General features: G+C 43.0%; 1 protein-coding gene across 2 annotated transcripts; it reads left to right on the top strand.

Annotated features, from left to right (window-relative positions):
* Positions 1-888: 888 nt before the first annotated feature.
* LOC124252044 (zinc finger protein 709-like) lies at positions 889-18,464 on the top strand. 2 transcript variants are annotated; one of them, XR_006891898.1, is made up of 5 exons: positions 889-1,005; positions 13,567-13,693; positions 13,899-13,959; positions 14,351-15,997; positions 18,158-18,464. XR_006891898.1 is itself a non-coding variant. In XM_046685141.1 (4 exons), the coding sequence occupies exons 1-4, from the start codon at positions 1,003-1,005 to the stop codon at positions 15,801-15,803; spliced, it is 1,644 nt and encodes a 547-aa protein (XP_046541097.1). In that variant the 5' UTR covers positions 889-1,002; the 3' UTR covers positions 15,804-17,378. The 2 variants fall into 2 exon arrangements, 1 of the variants encoding a protein (XP_046541097.1); XM_046685141.1 differs by lacking the exon at positions 18,158-18,464 and having other exon boundaries at positions 14,351-17,378.
* The last annotated feature ends 640 nt before the right edge of the window (positions 18,465-19,104 follow it).

Here is a 19,104-nt window from a genome sequence, read left to right on the forward strand (position 1 = left end):
CGACCCCCTCCAGGGGTTACATCTCAATCAGGAGAGCCTAGACTGCAAGTTTGGGAATATGGTTAACTTTCTGAGTGTGGGTTTTCCTTTTGAACTGTAGGCAAGCAGGCAGCTTCTATGAGCTGATCTGCATATTTGTGTCTCCTCGGATCCGTTTATCACTTGAAGGTTGCAGCCTTCTAGATTCATTTGCTCTTGGAGTTTTAAAATCTAACTTGACGAAGAGTTATTATGTGAGTAAGGGAAGAAAAATGTGGAATCAAATAGAATTTGTGTTCCATTTAGGCAAGAGAACCTCAAGATGTGAGATGGGCGTATTTAAGCTCTGTAAAGAGATAACTCACATACCTATGCCTTAAGTTTAGCTCTAACCCTCAACACACTGCAGCAGCTCCTCCTGCCCATGGGTCCTGTCCCCAGGCAGCAGCTCTTTACTGCCCATGGGTCCTGTCCCCATGTTATTCCATACTATTCTCTAAATAAAAGAGCACTACTGCCAGACCTTGAGAGTCCAAGAAATCTTTCTTTTGATTCCTCTGCTCCCCGAGCCCGCATCAGTCTGTACTTGGTACCGTTTGAAACTCAGTCAGTACTTCCCAATGCACCCCGGCGCCGCGCAGGAGTTCACAAAGAGCTGGTTGTAAACAGAGTCAGCGCCAGGCCAGGAAAAAGTTCTGTTTAAATGCAAATATACCAAGCGAGTCCGGTTCCAGCCGCCAGCCTAGTTGAGTTCGCTGAGCGCTGCAGCCTCCCACCTGCTGTCACTCTGGCAGGAGGGGGGGGGGCGTTTAGGCCCGTCCAATCAGGGAAGCCGCTGGTGCAGGTGGGTGGGGCCATGCACTGCACTTCCTGTGAAGTCGGCTTCCGGCTGCTGCCGCGCTGCAGGTGAGCTGTTGTCTGCTGTAAGGGTCCTGGTGGCTCTGCCAGAACCTCTGTCACCCTGTGACCTGCACTGGCCGTGGGGGTCGTAGGAAGGACTCAGGGGACCCTGGAGCCCTAGAAATGGTGAGTGTGCGGCCCTGGGGTGAGGACGCGGGAGGAGGGGCTGGTGGGAAGCGGCGGGGCGGGCCCGGCCTCCCGCGGTCCCCTCCGGGGTCTGCGGCCCCGAGTCCGCGGTGGCGCCGCTCGGCCCTCAGGCCCCTCCGGCCTCAGCGTGGGGGCGGGGCCGGCAACCGGCTCCCGGGCGTCCTGTGGTCCCTGCGCGCGGCGACTTGGGCCGGAGCGTCTCTGGGTCGCTGTGCGCCCGCAGCCCCGCGTGTCCCAGACGGTGTGGGTCCCGCGGGAGGGCCCGCAGGACAGCCAGGCTTCGGGTTCCGGGGTCCGTGCGCGGAGGGGCTGCGGTCTGTGGGTCCCCAGGGCCTCCTTTCTCCTCGGAAGGGACCCGTTTTCTCCTGAGTTTTCCAGATGTGTGGGGAGCAACGTCTCAATCCACAGTCCTTTCCCCACAGGCTGGCTCTTCCTGGGCCTGACAGTAAATCCGTAAATTTCCAGATGCCTCCCCGCACTCCCAAAGCCACTTCCCCTCTTTCATTCACAGGATCCTTATCAACACTTATGGAGGACTTCAAACATACCCGATATGTTAACCGTTTATTATCCCCCAGAGCCATGGATGGCTCTATTTTTTTTTTTGTAAGATTTTATTTTTCATTTTTCTACCCAAAGCTCCACCCCCCACATAGTTGTATATTTTAGTTGTGAGTCCTTGTAGTTGTGGCATGTGGGAGGCTGCCTCAGCATGGCCTGATGAGTGGTGCCATGTCTGCACCCAGGATTCAAACTCTCGAAACCCTGGGCCACTGAAGCGGAGCACGCGAATTTAACCACTGGGCCACCCGGGGGCCCAGGATGGCTCTATGTTAAAGATTAGATTTGTCTGTGTGATGCGGACTCCGGAAGCAGAGAAGTCGAAAGAAAGATTCCTTGGACTCTCAAGGTCTGGCAGTAGTGCTCCTTCATTCAGAGAACAGCGCGTGGACAGGACCCATGGGCAGTAAGAGCTGCAATGGATTGAGGGCAGGGCTAAACTTATAAGGCATAGGTATGTGAGTTATTTCTTTACAAGGCAAAGGAAAGATCCTGTAAAAAAAATTGTTGGGATGGCCCATGGCGCAGCAGTTAAGTTCTCACGTTCTGCTTCGGGGGCCCGGGGTTTGCTTGTTTGGCTCCAGGTGCAGACATGGCACCACTTGGCAAGCCATTCTGTGGCAGCATCCCACATATAAATTAGAGGATGATGGGCACAGATGTTAGCTCAGGGCCAGTGTTCCTCAGCAAAAGAGAGGAGTATTGGCAGCAGATGTTAGCTCAGGGCTAATCTTCCAAAAAAAAAAAAGTCGTTAAAATGGCTGGTGCAGGTGGGTTTGGTTATTGGGTGGTCCTGTACCTTTAGATAAGAATCAGATCAGATCAAGTCAGGATGTCCTGTGCTTCCCGGAGGATGATACAGATTGCTATGCAGGGAAGGACGCCTTGGGCTTCTTTCCCTGGGGCAGCCTCGATCCTCATCATGTGGATATTGTACATGAGAGGAAAGCAGAGAATAATCATCTGGAACCTCATTGCAGGAAATCCTTGTGCCTCTCCCCAAGGCCCAGACATCCTATGGGAAGTGCTTTGGGTGGAGGTTCCTGTTGAAAAAATGTCCTGGGTGATCGGTCCCATTGGCATCCGCCCACCCCCCATTTGTGAATGAGAAAAAATTATTCACTTATTTAAGTCTCGGTTTTTCAGTAAGGGTAAATACATTTACTGAACAGACCTTGGAAGACACTATAAAATAGTTCCAAACAGGCACCAAAGAGGTGAATTTCAGGAAAAATATAATATTCGTTTGTTATATTCCATTTGTTAAGAATACTTGTTTCACTCTGTCTTCACCTGAGCATGTGTAGTAAGATTCTGAGATCTGTTCTTTACTTTTGGATGTTTTCAAATGAAATTCCAGGGCTTAGACATGCTGACCACAAGCGTTCAAATGTGATGTCTTGTGATGGAAATAATGTCACCACAGGACCAGGAACAGAGTTGTCATCCCAAAGCGTGCGTCTTTGGCATAAGGGCTATTTTGAGCTGGTGATTATTAAAAAAACAGCAGACACAGGCAAATCTCAGAAACCTAGAAGTTACTCTTTTGTAAGGGAAATTTACATTCTAAGAGAAGCGTCCCTTTGTCAGGGTGCCTCCCTCTGTGTGCCAGGGAGGGCAGGATGACTCTAGATCTCTAGAAACTCTTACCAGTGGAGAAGGCAATGAGTTGAATCTGCATGACAACTTCACCCTTGTTTATGGTGCGTTTCCTGCCAGGCTCCCATCGCTAACCCCATCTTAACAACAGGACCTTAAAGCTCTTTGTCACAGGAGGTGGCCAGCCAGGAGCCTGTGCGGAAGAGAAAGTTTTGATCTGCCAGTCTGCCCTCACCCTGCCAGGTCTTTTCATCCCAGCCAGCCCTCCCTGCTCCCTTAAGCTTCAGCCCATGCATTGGATGAGGGAGACGGAGTTGAGAGCCTGTCTTCCTGTATCCTTGCCAATCGATGGCACAGTCAAATGTTCCTTCTTTCAAAGCCTGGTGTGCCGTGGTCTCAGCTTCTGTGCGCATCAGGTGGCGACCCCTCGCTCAGCAACAGTAATAATCAACTGACATTATTTTGCTGAATGGAATAGATATTTGAGGTTTTATAGTTGAACTGGTAGAAATACCTTATACTTTTCTTCCCTATTTTCCATGGAAGGACTGGGTTTAAGTGATTTTGCTGGATTATTCAAACACTTGGCTTGTTTGATTTAAAATAACAATGATGTTGCAGAGCATCTCCAGTGGGGAGCAGAGGCCCTCAGTCCAAGACCCAAGCTAAGGCCCACTTGAGCCTGCAGAGGGAAGGGCTTGCAGGCCCAGTTGTCCTTCCTGGGGAGCCGCCCCCTGCAGGTGTCCTACTGCTCACACCACCATGGAAGGAGCCTTTATCCTGAGAGGAGCTGCAGAGCCCTGGACAGCTGGGGGCTCACGTGCTCATGGGATGGGGAGTGATACCCCGTCTGAGGTTGTGGTTGTGGTTCTTAGGCCTGGACATTTTAGACATCATTTGAGTTTTGCCCCCACACTGTAGGTGCACTGAGAGTGTAATCTGCACAGTGAGGAAGTCTGTGAAGATCAGGTGTTCCATCCTCTGGACAAAGGGTTCATGAATTTCGAGTTCATTTGCTTCAGAAGCTTAAACTGAATCCGGCTGAGAGTTTCCTCACATGTGAGAATGGGAGCCTGGGGGAGGCAGTGCCTCCATTCTCACAGGAGAGGGAGGGTGCGTGGGGCTCCCAGAGTTCATTTCTGTGGCCACTCAGGTGTCCCCCCCGTCCTTCCCCAGGGACTGACCCTCTCCAGGGGTTCTGTCTCAGTGGGGAGAGTCTACACCTCCAGTCTGGGAATGTGGTCCCTTTCTGAGTGTGGGTTTCCTTGTGAACTGCAGGCCAGTAGGCTGCTTCTATGAGCTGATTGGAATATTCCTGTTTCTGTCCTCGGATTCCTTGATCAGTTGAAGATTGCGATCCTCTGATTCTAGTTTCCATTTGCACTTGGCGTTTGGAAATGTAATGTCAGAGATACGATGTGAGCAAGGCAAGACAATTGTGGAAACAGTTTTCTTCCATTTAGACAAGAGAACCTGAAGAGGTGAGATGGGTGTATTTCAGTTCTCAGGTGTGTCGACGAAAATAACCAATCTATAAATGAAAATTTGGGTGAGTTTATCCTGAGCTGAAATCTGAGGATTATAACCTGGGAGAGTCTTTCCACAAAGGAACAGAGCACTCCAAAGAAGTGGGGGTACACAGGGTGGTTATATACCCTCAAAGGGGGTGTTTCACATGTGATTGAAATGTCCCTCCCACAATAGTCACAAGATTGCCCTGTAGGCACAGCGCTTGATGGACACAGCAGGTAGTGGTCTGCTGTCTCCGAGTGGATAGCACGAGGCAAGTCTGTTGTCTTGAGCTGGGTGGTTACAGGCGGTGGGCATAGCAGGGAGCAAGTCTATTGTCTTGAGCTGGGCGGTCACAGGCTGGCACCACAAGCAATCAGTTCCTAGCCTAAGGAAAGATGCTTAATCCTTAAAGAAATGCCAATGTTGGGAGGGGAAGAGAAGTTGCACCTTTATCTCAAGGGCCTTTGTTCTTGCCATGGGGAATATCTAAAGCAGATATACAGTGCATGCTCAAGCCCTTTTGGAAAGACGAGGTCATCCCGAATTAGGTTTACCCAAAATGGCTTCCTCATATGCTCCAATATATCCTATTACTTGCCATTTTTATTTGTCAGGTGCATTTTCCAGGTTTACGTCAGTTTTGTGTGTCCATGTCCCTAGAGAACTTTGACATTTAAAAGGCTATACTATTCCTAAGGCAAATGAATTTTATTTTCTTATTGTTTGTGTGTGAGTGTGTGTGTGAGAGGAAGATTGTAGCTGAGCTACCGTCTGTGCCCATCTTCCTCCATTTTATGTGGGATGCTGCCACAGCCTGGCTTGATGAGGGGTGCTAGGTCCACACCTGAGATCCAAACATGTGAACCCCAGAGCACCGAAGCAGAGCAAACTGAACTTAACCACTATGCCACCAGGCCAGCCCCTGAATTCTATTTTAATGGATGTGAGAAAAGGCACTTGAATTTCTCTTTTCATTGATATGAGGAATCAGGTCAGAGCTTGTGTAAATCTTTGGAATTCCTAGTTTATTTCAGGGCTTAATTGCAAACCCCTAAGGTAGTGTAATATGCTACTCCTTCCTAAAAATGTTCCCAGGGTAAATATAGTGGAGGCAGAAACAAAAATGCCCCTTGTCTTTTTTCTTAAAAGGAGATTGGTAAATTTTTTATGGTGTACAGTTTTATGTCCATTAGTGTTTAAAGGATTAAATCTTGGAGTGGTTTCCTATGTAGAAATGTTAAAACTAAAAGTTATTTAAAAGTAATGATGAAACATAGGAAAATATGGCATATATAGATGTCTCTCCTTATTTTAGTTAATTTTTGAGGAAGATTGGCCCTGAGCTAACATCTGTGCCCATCTTCCTCTATTTTATATGTGGGTCGCCTGCCACAGCATGGCTTGACAAGCAGTGCATAGGTCCATGACCAGGATCCAAACTGGCGAGCCCCAGGCCACCAAAGCAGAGCATGTGGACTCCACTGCTATGCCATTGGACCAGCCCCTGCCTCGCCTTATTTCAAGTGAATGATACATGGGAATGTTTTTTCTTTTTTTTGAGGAAGATTAGCCCTGAGCTACCTACTGCCAATCCTCCTCTTTTCACTGAGGAAGGCTGGCCCTGATCTAACATCCTTGCCCATCTCCTTCCACTTTATATGTGGGATGCCTACCACAGCATTCCATGCCAGGCGGTGCCATGTCTACACCCGGGTTGCGAAGCGGCGAACCCCAGGCCACTGTAGCAGAACGTGAGCACTTAAGCGCTGGGCCACCGGGCTGCTCCCTTCATGGGAATGTTTAAAAAATTTGTAAGAGAGGACAGTAACTTAAGACAACTTCCTCCCCACATGTCCTGCCCAACTCCCGCTCTTACTCCAGCCACTCTTAAATGACCACTTTTGCTCACTGCTTCATCCTGTTAGTGGTTCTTTATATAAAAACCAGCTAGTGTGAATGCCTATTTTTGTCCCTCAAGTTTGTTCCTCTAATGAGTGGTCAGGGTTTGATGCTGATGATGTTTGACAACTGAACACTTAAGCCTCGCCCTCCCTTTTCTCCTGGGCCTTCCTACCTGGACAGGCTGATGAGAAAGCCTGGAGGCTCCTGCACTGTGGGCTGCTGATTGCTGGGAAGCTCCTCCTGGGCTCTGTGCTGCCCTGTGTTGTACTGTTGACCCCACCAAGCCTGGGTTCTAACTGCAGAGGACACTGAGTTGGCAGTTTTGGAAATTCCTGTCCTCTGTGGGCAGGAGTCTGTGAATGTGGCCCTCCTTAATGTGATGTTCTGTCAGTGTCTTGGGTGGCGTCTGGCTGTGTGTTGAGAGTGAAGGTGAGAGTGAGGCTGGAGTGGCCTTGACATTAGGGGGAGTCTGCGGTTATGAGGATGATTATACCCTGTCACTGAGTTGAGCCCATCCGATGGTCACTCCTTCAAGAGCAATTATTTCATAGAGAAAGAAGGGCCAGGAAAGTGCAGCCAGTAGGAAGCAAGATTCCAGAGGGCTCCCCAGGGCCCCTAAGTCACTCTCCTGCTGCTCCCAGCCCTGTACCTGTTGCAGCAAAGATCCCGACCCTCTGGGTTATAGTGGACCAACCACAGTCTGAGTTTGGCCCAGTGAAGAGATTCATTCAACCCAACTTAAGCCCAGGCATCTGAGACTCTATAAAGCAAGCAGTTCTCTTGCCCCTTTTTGGTAAAAGAATTCTGGCAATCTCTTGACTCAGAGATCCCCAAAATAGAAGTCAGAGTCACACTTGTATGTACACTAATAGGTCTGCAATAGCAGGACACTCGTCATCCACCTTGGGGTTCTGCCACTACTGATAGTGACCATGGCGCTTCTCAGAGGATCCAGTGCTGTGCTCCCCAACAAGGCATTCGATGGAAGTTTCCCCTCCCCTGTGGGTCTCAGGCTCCTAGAGCACAGACTGACTTATTGAAATATGTTGAAGTTGTTGCACAACTAGAAGGACCTATGACTAGAATATACAACCATGAATGGAGGGGCTTTTGGGAGAAGAAGAAGAAGAAAAGATTGGCAACAGATGTTAGCTCAGGGCCAATCTTGAAAACAACATGACTTGAAGTCAGTTGAATGAGAGATATCCTGTTTCAGTAAAAAAGGGGTGATTTGTAATGTCTGTCTTCATCCTTTTTTTAAAAGACTGCATTTTTTTAGAGCAGTTTTAGGTTTACAGAAAAATTGATGAGAATTTAGCATTTCCACATAACCCTTCTCTCTGCATCCGCACAGTTTGCACTTTTTCACATCGGGTATCACTGTGGTACATTTCTTAGAATTTCCAAGCCCATATGGACACATTACAGTGCACGGTGCACATTAGCATTGACTCTGTGTGTTACACACTCTGTGGGTTTTGGCAAATGTGTAATGACGTGGACGCATCCTTTCTGTATCATGGAGTGTAGTTTCGCTTCCCTGGAACTCGTCTCTTCACCACCTATTGACTCATCCCTCCCTCCAACCCCCAAATCCTTCACCAGCAAAGATCTTTCTAGTGCCTCATACTTTTGTCTTTACCAGAATGTCATGTACTTCGAATCATACACTACATAGCCTTGTTGCATTGGCTTCTTTACTTAATAATAGATTTTTAAGGTCCCTCCATGTGTTTCCATGGCTTGATACCTCATTTCTTTTTATCATTGGATGATGTTTCATTGTTTGGATGCACCACTCATTGTTCAATACTTGAAGGACATCTTGTTGAAAATTCTAACTCTTGTCAATTATGAATAAAGTGCTTCTCAACATTCTTACGTAGGTTTTGTGCGAACATAAGGTTTCAGCTCATTTGGAAAAATACCACGGAGCGTGATTGCTGGCTCTTACTGTATGTAGTGACGGTGTATCTTATTCTGAAAGGAGGTTCCTGTCTTCCAGTGTGGGTGTTCCAAATCCTGTTTCCACCCGCGATGAACTAGGATCCCTGTGGCTTTGCATCTTCACTGATATTTGCTGTTCTGAATATTTTGACTTTTACCCATTTCATAAGTGCTTAGTGCTGCCCACTGTTGTTTTCTTTGCAATTTCCTAATGACATTTGATGTGGAGCATGTTTCATATTGCTTATTTCCCATCTAGATCTCTCCTTCAGTGAGCTGTCTGCAGATCTTTTGCCCATTTTTTAATTGCATGTTTTTCCTCTTACTATTACAGTTTAAGAATTCTTTGCATATTTCAGATACCAATCATTTATCCAATAAATGTTTTACAGAGATTTTCTCTTACTCTGAATTGTGTTGATCTTGTCTTTACCCCATCTTTTTCAGAGGAGGAGTTTTTCGTTTTACTTAAAATTGTAAAATTTTTGGTTTTTTCTTTTGTGGACCTTGCTTTTTGGTTTTCTATGTGAAAATTCATCAACAAACACAAGGTCATCCAGATCTTCTTCTGTGTTATCTTGTAGGAGCTTATTCCTTTGGCATTTACATTTAGATCTGTGATGTGTTTTGACTTAATTTTCATGAAAAGTGTGAGGCCTGTGTCTACATTTGTTTTGTGCGTGTGTATTTGCACATAGATATCCACCAGTTCTCCCACTGTTGGTTTAAAATACTTGCTTTTTCAATTGAATCTCCTTTCCTTCTTTGTCAAAGCTCAGTTGACTCTCTTCATGTGGGTCTAGAAGGAAAGCAAACTTGCTGTACTCTCTTATTAATCCCAGGAGTCGTTTCTGTCATTGTGAGTTCTTCCAGTTGTTGCATAGAGACAGTCATATCATATGGAAGAAACATCATGAATTCAGCTACAGGATTTGTGAAGATGTTCTTTCTTAAGAAGTGGAAGTTCTCCTCTATTACTGGTTTATCATAAATGGATGTTGCATTTTCTCAAATCTTATTTTATGTTCATTTCCCCTCCTTTCCTTTCTGATATTACTAATTTCTGTCGTCCCTCTTCCCTTTGTTATCTTGAGTGCATATTTCTCAATTTTATTGGTCTTGTGAAACAAGTAGCTTTTTTCTTTTCATTTTCTCCATTGATTTCCCATAATGACATTCATTTCCTTTCCTATTTTATTATTTCTTTTATTGTGCTTGCTTTGGGTTTAACTTGCTCTTCTTTTTATTCTTAGCTAAGGTACGTGCTTGCATTAGTGATTAGAGAGCTTTGATTTTTCCAGTGTATTTGTTTGATGGCATGAATTTACCCCTGGATGCTGCTTTCGCTACATCCAAGAACCTTTGCTATGTTGTGTTTTCATGTTTTTAATTCAAAATAATTTTTCCTGTTTCTTGAGACTTCTACTTTCATACTATGTATTATTTAGAAGTGTATTTTTGAAGCACCACACATTAGGGGGGTTTCAACTATTGCTGGTATTGCCTTCTAGAGGAATGCCTATATGGTATGGGAGCCTATTTTGTATGATTTCTGTTCTTTCAAATTTGTTAAGGTGTGCTTTATGTCCCAAGGTGTGGTTTGTTTTGGTGAATGTTCCATGTAAACCTGAGAAGAATGTATATTCTGCTGCTCTGTGAAGCATTCCACAGATTACAATGAAACCCAGCAGTTTTGCAGTGCTGTTCATTTTACCTCTGTCCTTCCTCACTTCCTGCCTACTGAAATGTCTAATTCCTGATGAGGGGGTGTTGACTTCTACAGCTGTGGTACTGGATCTGTCTATTTCTCCTGCATTCGGTCAGTTCCTCCCTGAGGTGTGTTGCCCCTCTGTTGTTAGGCAGGTACACATGCAGCGTTGCTGTGCCTTCTCAGAGAATAGGCCCCTTTATCCGTACCTACTGCCCCTCTATCTCTGCATCTTCCTCAGTTTGAAATCTGCATTGTCTATGAGGTCTATTCCTCTGGCAGCTTCCTTTGGATTCGTGTTGGCATGGTCTGTTTTTCTCCATCCCTTTACCCTCCATCTCCCTCTGACTTTGTACTTAGAGTGGGTTTCTTGTAGACAGCATACAGTGGTATTTTTTGAACTCTATTACTGTGTCTTTCAGTTGTAATGAGACCATTGATGATTAAAGAGGTTAATGATTCAGTTGGATTAATATTTACCAAAATTTTAGTTTTTCCATTTTTACTTTTGTTTGTTTTTGTCTTCTACCTTTTTGCCACCTTCTCTCATTAAAACTGAGCATTTCCCGTAATTCTTTTCCCCCCTCTCTTAGCATATCAGTTACACATTTTTTAAAAGACACATTTTTGTTGTTGCCCTTGAGATTTCAGCATACATTTACAACTAACCCACCCCTCTGCCAAGTGACACTGTGCCACTTCACTGTGTGCAAGTACCTCTTAACACACTGTCCCCAATTTTCCTTTCCCTGTGTCTTGTGACATTGCTGTCATTTATGTCTCTTGTCCATTAGCTTCTCATTACCAAATTCGTTCTTCCTGACAGTAGTTTAAATAAAGTGTCATCTGTTGTATTAATTATAAGAAACATAAAAGATATGTCCCCTCATCTTTTCTTCTTCTAATCCCCTACCTTTATCATTTACATTCTTTCTGATAAACTTTCCAACAATTTCATTCTAAGTATGTGTACTTGGGACAAATTTCCTCAAATTTTGTCTCAGAAAGTCCTTATTTCTTCTTTGTACTCAAGGATAATTTTGCTTGACCGAATTCTGGGAAAGTGAGTTTTATTTTCAACACTTTAATTCTTTCAGTCTCCTCTGCGCTTGTTGCATGGTTTTTGAGAAGTGGTCCAATTTAATTCAAATCTTTGTTTCTTTCTGTTGAAGGTGTGTTTCTTCTCTGGCACTTTTCAGCACATTGTCTGTGATGTTTCTCTAGTTTCAGTGTGATACCCTTGGGTGTGCACTTTTGTACTTTATCGTGTTTAGTGTTCCGTGAGCTTCCTGGATGGACAGTGTGCTGGCTATCATTAATTTTAGAGTAACTTGGTGATTATTACTTGACGTTTTCTTCTGTCTGTCTCTTTTCCTTCAGTTATTCCCACTATCTGTATTTTAAGCCTTCATTTACAGAGGCTTGTCCTAGGCTTTGTGGAAATTGTGTTCTGTCTTTTTTGTTATTTTTGCCCTTGCATTAGACTCTGGTGAAATAGTTTTTTTTTTTTAGTACAGGCCTTATTAAGAACAGAATATGTGGGGCATATTTCAAAATGCCATCTTTTTTTTTTTATCTTTCCCAAGTTTGGAGACTCTGGTTTGTCCTGTGACCTCAAGGCTCTCCTGGATCTTAGAAGGGTTGTTCATTTCAAGTTTGTTCATTTTCTTCTTGTGAGAACAAGAATGACAGCTTCTAAGCTCCTTAGGTGCAGGATCAGAAGTTGGCAGGGCATCATCCAGAGTGGCTGCTCAGGAAACACTTCCTCTTGAAGTTTGACAAAGGAAATTTTATGTTCTTTGGGGGGGAAACCACTGTTAAATCCTTCGTGTATTTTATAATCATGGCAAATTTAACATCAAACCATTGTGGACTTCAAGGAGCTCCCTTGCAATCTGCAGCTCCTTTGTTTTTTTTCTAAAGATTGGCAGCTGAGCTAACAATAGTTGCCAATCCACCTGTGGTTTTTTTTTTACTGCTTTTTCTCCCCAGATCCCCTAGTACATAGTTGTATATTGTAGTTGTGAGTGCCTCTGGTTGTGCTATGTGGGATGCCGCCTCAGCATGGCCTAACGAGCAGTGCCATGTCCGCACCCAGGATCCAAACCAGCGAAAACCTGGGTTTCCAAAGTGGAGTGGGCAAACTTCACTACTCGGCCACGGGGCCGGCCCCGATCTGCAGCTCTTAACCTACCCCTCAAGGGGAGCAAAGCTCTGGTACACTGTTAGCATTTGACCAGAAAGAGCTCTTGTGGCACATTATTATCTCACAATGTGTGCTAAAATTGGTGAGAATTAGCTTTGAGGCCCATAAGTATAGTGATCTTATGGTCTAAGTTTTCATGGCTTCCTCCTTGTGCCTGAGCTCTCAGTTCATAATAATTCCAGCCCCATCAAATCTTCCAGAGTGAGAAAGGTAGAACTGAGTCTATGATAGATATTACACAAGTGAAAAGCAGTGTTTCATCACGAGAATATTTACATTCAGCCAGCTGCATCTGCTTGCGTGTAATGGCCTGGAGTAGTTTAGGACAATGTGGGCAGCTGGGCTTGGTCAAAGTGTGATTTCACAGGCCTCCTGGACTCTCAGTTTGGTGTTTGGATCAGATTAAAAAGCTTCCAGTTCTTCACTATGTTTTGTTTTCCTTTTTTTTTTTTAGAGGCAGATTAGCCCTGAGCTAACTACTGCCAGTCCTCCTCTTTTTGCTGAGGAAGCCTGGCCCTGAGCTAACATCCGTGCCCATCTTCCTCTACTTTATATGTGGGATGCCTACCTCAGCTGTGCGTGTCAAGTGGTGCCATGTCTGCACCCGGGATCCGAACTGGTGAACCCCGGGCTGCAGAGAAGCAGAACGTATGAACTTAACTTGTGCACTACTGGGCCGCCCTGTTCGCTATGTTTTTATTCACTGAAACATCCTGTAGATTTCACCCTCTGCCTCATGGAGTGCTGTAACCTGTGGGTAATATGGAAGAAGATGAAAGAACTTTTCTTACGAAGAATCATTGTTCCACAAATGATATTTGTTTCATTTGTATAGCATTTGAGTCATTTCCCAACATGTTCTGGAACTTGTTCTTAGAAATCGGATGGAATGTGATCACAGTGAAAATGTGTATTTCCGTGTGTTCACAATATTGTTAAATTGATGAGCATTGTGTACAGAAAAGAGGGAGCTTGTGATGATCACAACATAGAATAAATGTTTGGAGATAATAGAATCCCATCTAACCTTTCTAGAATTGCAGTGGAGATCCCCAGTGCTGTCAGGCTCATGTATCCTACTCTACACACATTTGTGGTGTTTTAGGACTCAGTGGCCATTGAGGACGTGGCTGTGAAGTTCACCCCAGAGGAGTGGGCTTTACTGGATCCTTCACAGAAGAAACTCTACAGAGATGTGATGTGGGAAACCTTCAGGCACCTGGCCTCAGTAGGTAAGAATGAGGACATTCCTTTACATCATCAATGAGAGAACAAGTGGTTCTTGCCCGTCATCAGTATTCTCAGATGTAGAATGTGGAAAGAGGAGGTTGTTAGTAAATAAAGTAGAAATGGCCATAGATTATCATAGACTTAGAATCTAGAAATTTTTGTCTAATTCCTAATATTTGGAATAAACTTTCTGGGTCTGCATTTCAGGTATAACATGGGAAGATTGTGATCTTGAAGATCACTGCAAAGACCAGGGGAGAAAAGTAAGGTGAGTCACACAATAGGAAGCTCTGTCTCATGAGAATTCTTGTATGTTAAGAAATTGTTTTAAAATAGAACAAACAAAACAAATAGCCCTTGCTTCAAATTTAGTTATTCTTAGAAAATTTTCACCAAATATACTTTTTGAAATGTGATGTAGAGGTTCAATTTTTGCTAAATATTTCACTTAGAAATAGTATTAGTGAATGTTATCTATGAATATCACTGTTTGGAAAATAACAAGTGTGAAGTCCTGTTTCAGAAACTTCAGTATATTTAATTTCAGAGAATTCACAGAAGGAAGAAAACATAAACATTTCCTATCAATCATCATAAACACAAGAAGTATAAAATCATTAATAGAGAAATCATTAACAATATTCTTCTCATTTTTACAGAAAGCATAGGGTAGGGAGACTCTGTGAAAGTGAAGAGGGTAGTCAGTGTGGAGAAAACTTCAGCCTTCTTCCAAATCTCAGTCTGAAGAAGAAAACTACAGGAGCTAAACCATTTGGATGCAGTGCATGTGGAAGAGTCTTCACGCATCATTCATGCCTTACAACACACATCAGATGTCACACTGAACATAAAACGTGTGAGTATCAAACATTTGGGGAGAAGCCATATAAATGTAACAAATGTGGGAAAGCCTTCACTTATCTCACTTTACATCTACCATGTGAAAGAACTCATACTGGAGAGAAACCCTATGAATGTAAACAATGCAGTAAAGCATTCACTTGTTCCAGTTCTCTTCAAAGACATGAAAAGATTCATAGTGGAGACAAACGGTATGAATGTAACAAATGTGGTAAAGCATTTACTTGTTCCAGTCATCTTCAACTTCATGAAAGAATTCATACTGGAGACAAACCCTATGAATGTAAGAAGTGCAGTAAAGCATTCACTTCTTCTGGTTATCTTCGACTTCATGAAAGAACTCATAGTGGAGAGAAACCCTATGAATGTAAAAAATGCAATAAAGCATTCACTTGTTCCCCTTATCTTCAAAGACATGAAAGAATTCATACTGGAGAGAAACCGTATGAATGTAAGAAATGCAGTAAAGCATTCATTTCTTCCAGTTATCTTCGAAGACATAAAAGAATTCATACTGGAGAGAAACCCTATGAATGTAAAAAATGCAGTAAAGGATTCACTTCTTCCAGTTCTCTTCACAGACATGAAAGAATTCATACTGGAGAGAAACCTTATGAATGTAAAAAATGCAGTAAAGCATTCACTTCTTCCAGTTGTCTTCGAGTTCATGAAAGAGCTCATACTGGAGAGAAACCCTATGAATGTAAAACATGCAGTAAAGCATTCATTTCTTCCAGTTATCTTCGAGTTCATGAAAGAGCTCATACTGGAGAGAAACCCTATGAATGTAAAACATGCAGTAAAGCATTCACTTCTTCCAGTTATCTTCGAGTTCATGAACGAACTCATACTGGAGAGAAACCCTATGAATGTAAAACATGCAGTAAAGCATTCGCTTGTATCACTTATCTTCGAGTCCATCAAAGAAGTCACACTGGAGAAAAACCCTTTGAATGTAAAAACTGCAGTAAAGCATTCTCTTCTTCCAGTTCTCTTCAAAGACATGGAAGAACTCACACTGGAGAGAAACCCTTTGAATGTAAAATATGTCGTAAAGCCTTCAGGTCTACCAGTAATCTTTCAAAACATGAAAGAACGCACACAAGAGAGAAACCCTATGAATGTAAAAACTGCAGTAAAGCATTCACTTGTTCCAATTCTCTTCAAAAACATGAAAGAACTCACGCTGGAGAGAAGCCCTATGAATGTGAGGAACATGAGAAAGGCTTTAGTTCTCATGCAGACTTTTGATGATATGCACGAACGCACACTACAGTTAAAACCAGGTAGATATAAACAATTTGGGACTTTTCTCATCCCACTTCTTTCTTGAAGGCATTCAAGGACTCATTGGATAAAAACATCTTGAATGTTGAGAGCATGAGAAAGAGTTCAGTTGGCCTACACCCTTCTATGTGAAACTCCCACCAAAAAGAAATATAAACGTAAGTCCTATGAGAAAGCTTCATGGAAATTAATTTGTACATGAGGTTCTAGAAAACTTTGAACAGAAAAGAGTTGTTATCAAAGTGGTAAATATATTGTATTTGTCAAGCCTTTCTTAAAGTGCAACATTAGAGTGTTGATTTCTATTAATTACTTCAGAAATGAATATTAAGGTGAGATGATTCTGCTAGTCATCCTTCATAAATAGTAAATAAGATTCATAGGTAGTGCATTTCCCTGAAATCAGTTAATTTTTTATCTTTAGTTTTTTTAATTATGTTTTAATTGTTCTGTGTGAAGGGGGTATTGAAATATGACAGTTTGTATTTGTTGTGATTTTCTTCCTGGCGTTTTATTTACAGTTCCTGGATATGCCTCATCTATTGTACATATTGTATGTGTTTCAGAGAAAGCTCCTTTCTGGGGGTGGTGGGTGGAGGAGCCTGTTTTTATTTTCTGTACTCTTAAACAGTTGGGAAAAAATTTATGTGTGGCAAGTTATCCCAGAGTGTACTTCCTGTGAATTCTTAGTTTCCTATTTGTGCCTTTGCTGTTTGTCCTTCCTTCTCACTGGTATTTGGTGAATAGACTTTGAATTAAGTAGAGGCCTGTGGCAGGGCAACAAATTCTAGAGCTGAGCACATCACCCCTATACTGCATTATGTCAGTGAGAGTAATCTGAAGAGCTAGATCTTTAAGAATTGGTCCCATTGCTGGTTCCTTGTTGAAATTTCCCAGTGGCCTCACTTGCATGAGATCTGGAAGGCAGAAGCACACAGGCCTTAGGCCGATTTTTGAGCCATCACCGAGGGAGGGAGACAGTTGCATAGGAGCTTCAAGGACACCATCTTCCATCCCTTTTTCTGGATTCTTTGCCCTTCTTGTCAAGAGTATCTTGGAAACCACCAACAATTAGTTGATTTCCATTTTGTTAGAGATGCATTTTCCACCACTTTCACATCAAAGATCCATTCAAGGTAGGATCTTTCTGGAAGGCCTCTTGTGTCCACCAGGACACAATTCAGACCTTTGTGGTGGGAGTGTTCTCTGATTCCCCTTTTCTCTAGATGATAATTGAGTAAAGTCTAACATGTATAGGAAAGACCTTTGCTGTTCATAGTGCTAGTGAGCACATTTTCCTGCTTCACCATGGCATCTACAATGGGATGTAAAAATAAGAACCTGCGAGTTTGTTTCTCTGCTGCCTTGTGCAGCAGCTGCTTGACCCAGTTCTTCCATGTGAGAACAATCAGCTTTCTCTTGTTGGGAAGACAGTGTGTGTTTCTTGTTACTTGTAGATTGAATGTATTCCCCCAATGTGATATCAATGACCTGTGAGTGTATGTCAATAAAAGTATGTCCATCTGTTTGGGAAATGAACACTTCTGTAGTTGTTTCATTGATATATTTTATCAACTGTTTCAGTGCATCCTATGTTAATATTATTGTGGATTTCATTTTTACAGACTATGTTAATATCCATTTTTGATTATGGATTTTCAGATATACTTTGCAAGGTTCTTCATCTAATCACTATACATTTTGAGTCAGTTTTATCATGTGTGGACCAATTCAGGTGTTTCTTCATCAGGCAAACTGTAGTTCTTATTCTTTTACACTTACAACTTTTGTCATGAAAGTAATTTCTCACTCATTTTTAACCCCAAAATTAACCACCATGTTTTCCTTCAGTACCCTCTTCTGGTGACCTGCAGGATTGCACCTGCAGTCAGAGATGGGTGTAAGGAATTCTAGTGAGAATGACCACAGACCTAAAGGACCTTGAGGTGTAACAGTAACGGTACTCAAAGGGTTTCTTACAAGATTTGGCCTGCGTTTGTGGATTTGACTGCTATTCAAGGAGGCAGATTATTTTCTGTATTCTATGATGTGAGGAGGTGTACTTAATTCTAACTGCTGTAAACTTTTTTTTTGTGAACTGAATCATTGTTTTCTAGAAGGCAAATGTAGTGAAGGTAAGTTAATTTTTAAGAAGTTCCAGTGAGTCATTTTAGTAAGAAGAAGGAAAAGAGTCATTTATGATTTGGACTTTTATCCTTTACCATTTTTACCTGTATGGTAACAAAATGCTGTTAGTTTTGTCTTGGAAACTGTGCACTTTTAATGACCAAGCTGTTGGACCCTTTTCTCTTCGACAGGGTAATACTTGGCCTTGCAGTGGATGCTGCCAGCTCCTGTCCTCTGGAACAGCTTTGCCTTTCCTACTTAGAGTCAAAACACCGATATATTTCCTATGGTGAATTAGGCACTGTTTACTGTGAAGTACCTCATTAAGTACCTTAAATACATAACTTCTCTTCTTAGCATCCTACATAATATTTTCAATATCTCCTTTAGACTCAGCTGAGGCCTTTGAGTTTAGGTAAATTGTGAGACAGTGCAGACCCAGCCAGGGAAATAGGACCACTGTGCCACTCTGAAGCCTTTCCTTCTCTGAGACTGTGATCTTGCTGGTACCATTTCAGCATCCCTCACAAGCCATGCAGCATGGAGTCAGTGTACACACTGTAGCAGAGCTGAGACAGTGGGATCTGGATACAGAGCATGAAACAGACAAGTCCTGGCAGTCCTGGTGCTTCCATGTTTGTGGAAAAGCAGAAGTGATGGACACAGTGAAGCTTTGTTTTATAGAATACAAATAAGTCCTTTGAAGAAAAGTAAAAAATAGCCTTGAGCTATTAGGCTGAGGTGTGTTTATATCTTTTCTATGAGGGTAGGAGTGAGGAGGATGTCATTATTATTATTATCTGGGACTTGAGACTTCCTATTGATCTAAGCCACAGGTATTTGTATTGTCTTTTGTTTTTAATGTCATTTGAGAGGATTTTTATATTACCATTAAATATTTAACATGTTAGCATATTTGGCATTTTCATTATGCTGCTGTACAGACTGGAGTGTGCAACATACACCCCAGTAAACCATGGAGTTCCTCCCACTTAGAAAGACAGTTGCCTTCACCTGCACTGTTCTAGCTCATCCTGAGTGAGTTCTATGAGTAGAGTGACATCTCTGTGGGTCTGCTGTGATCTCCCCGTGGAAACAGCACAAAGAGCTCTGGCTGGTTAGAGGCAACCAGCCAAGG

The sequence above is a fragment of the Equus quagga genome, chromosome 14, assembly GCF_021613505.1.
Source record: "Equus quagga isolate Etosha38 chromosome 14, UCLA_HA_Equagga_1.0, whole genome shotgun sequence".
NCBI classification, from domain to species: Eukaryota; Metazoa; Chordata; class Mammalia; order Perissodactyla; family Equidae; genus Equus; species Equus quagga.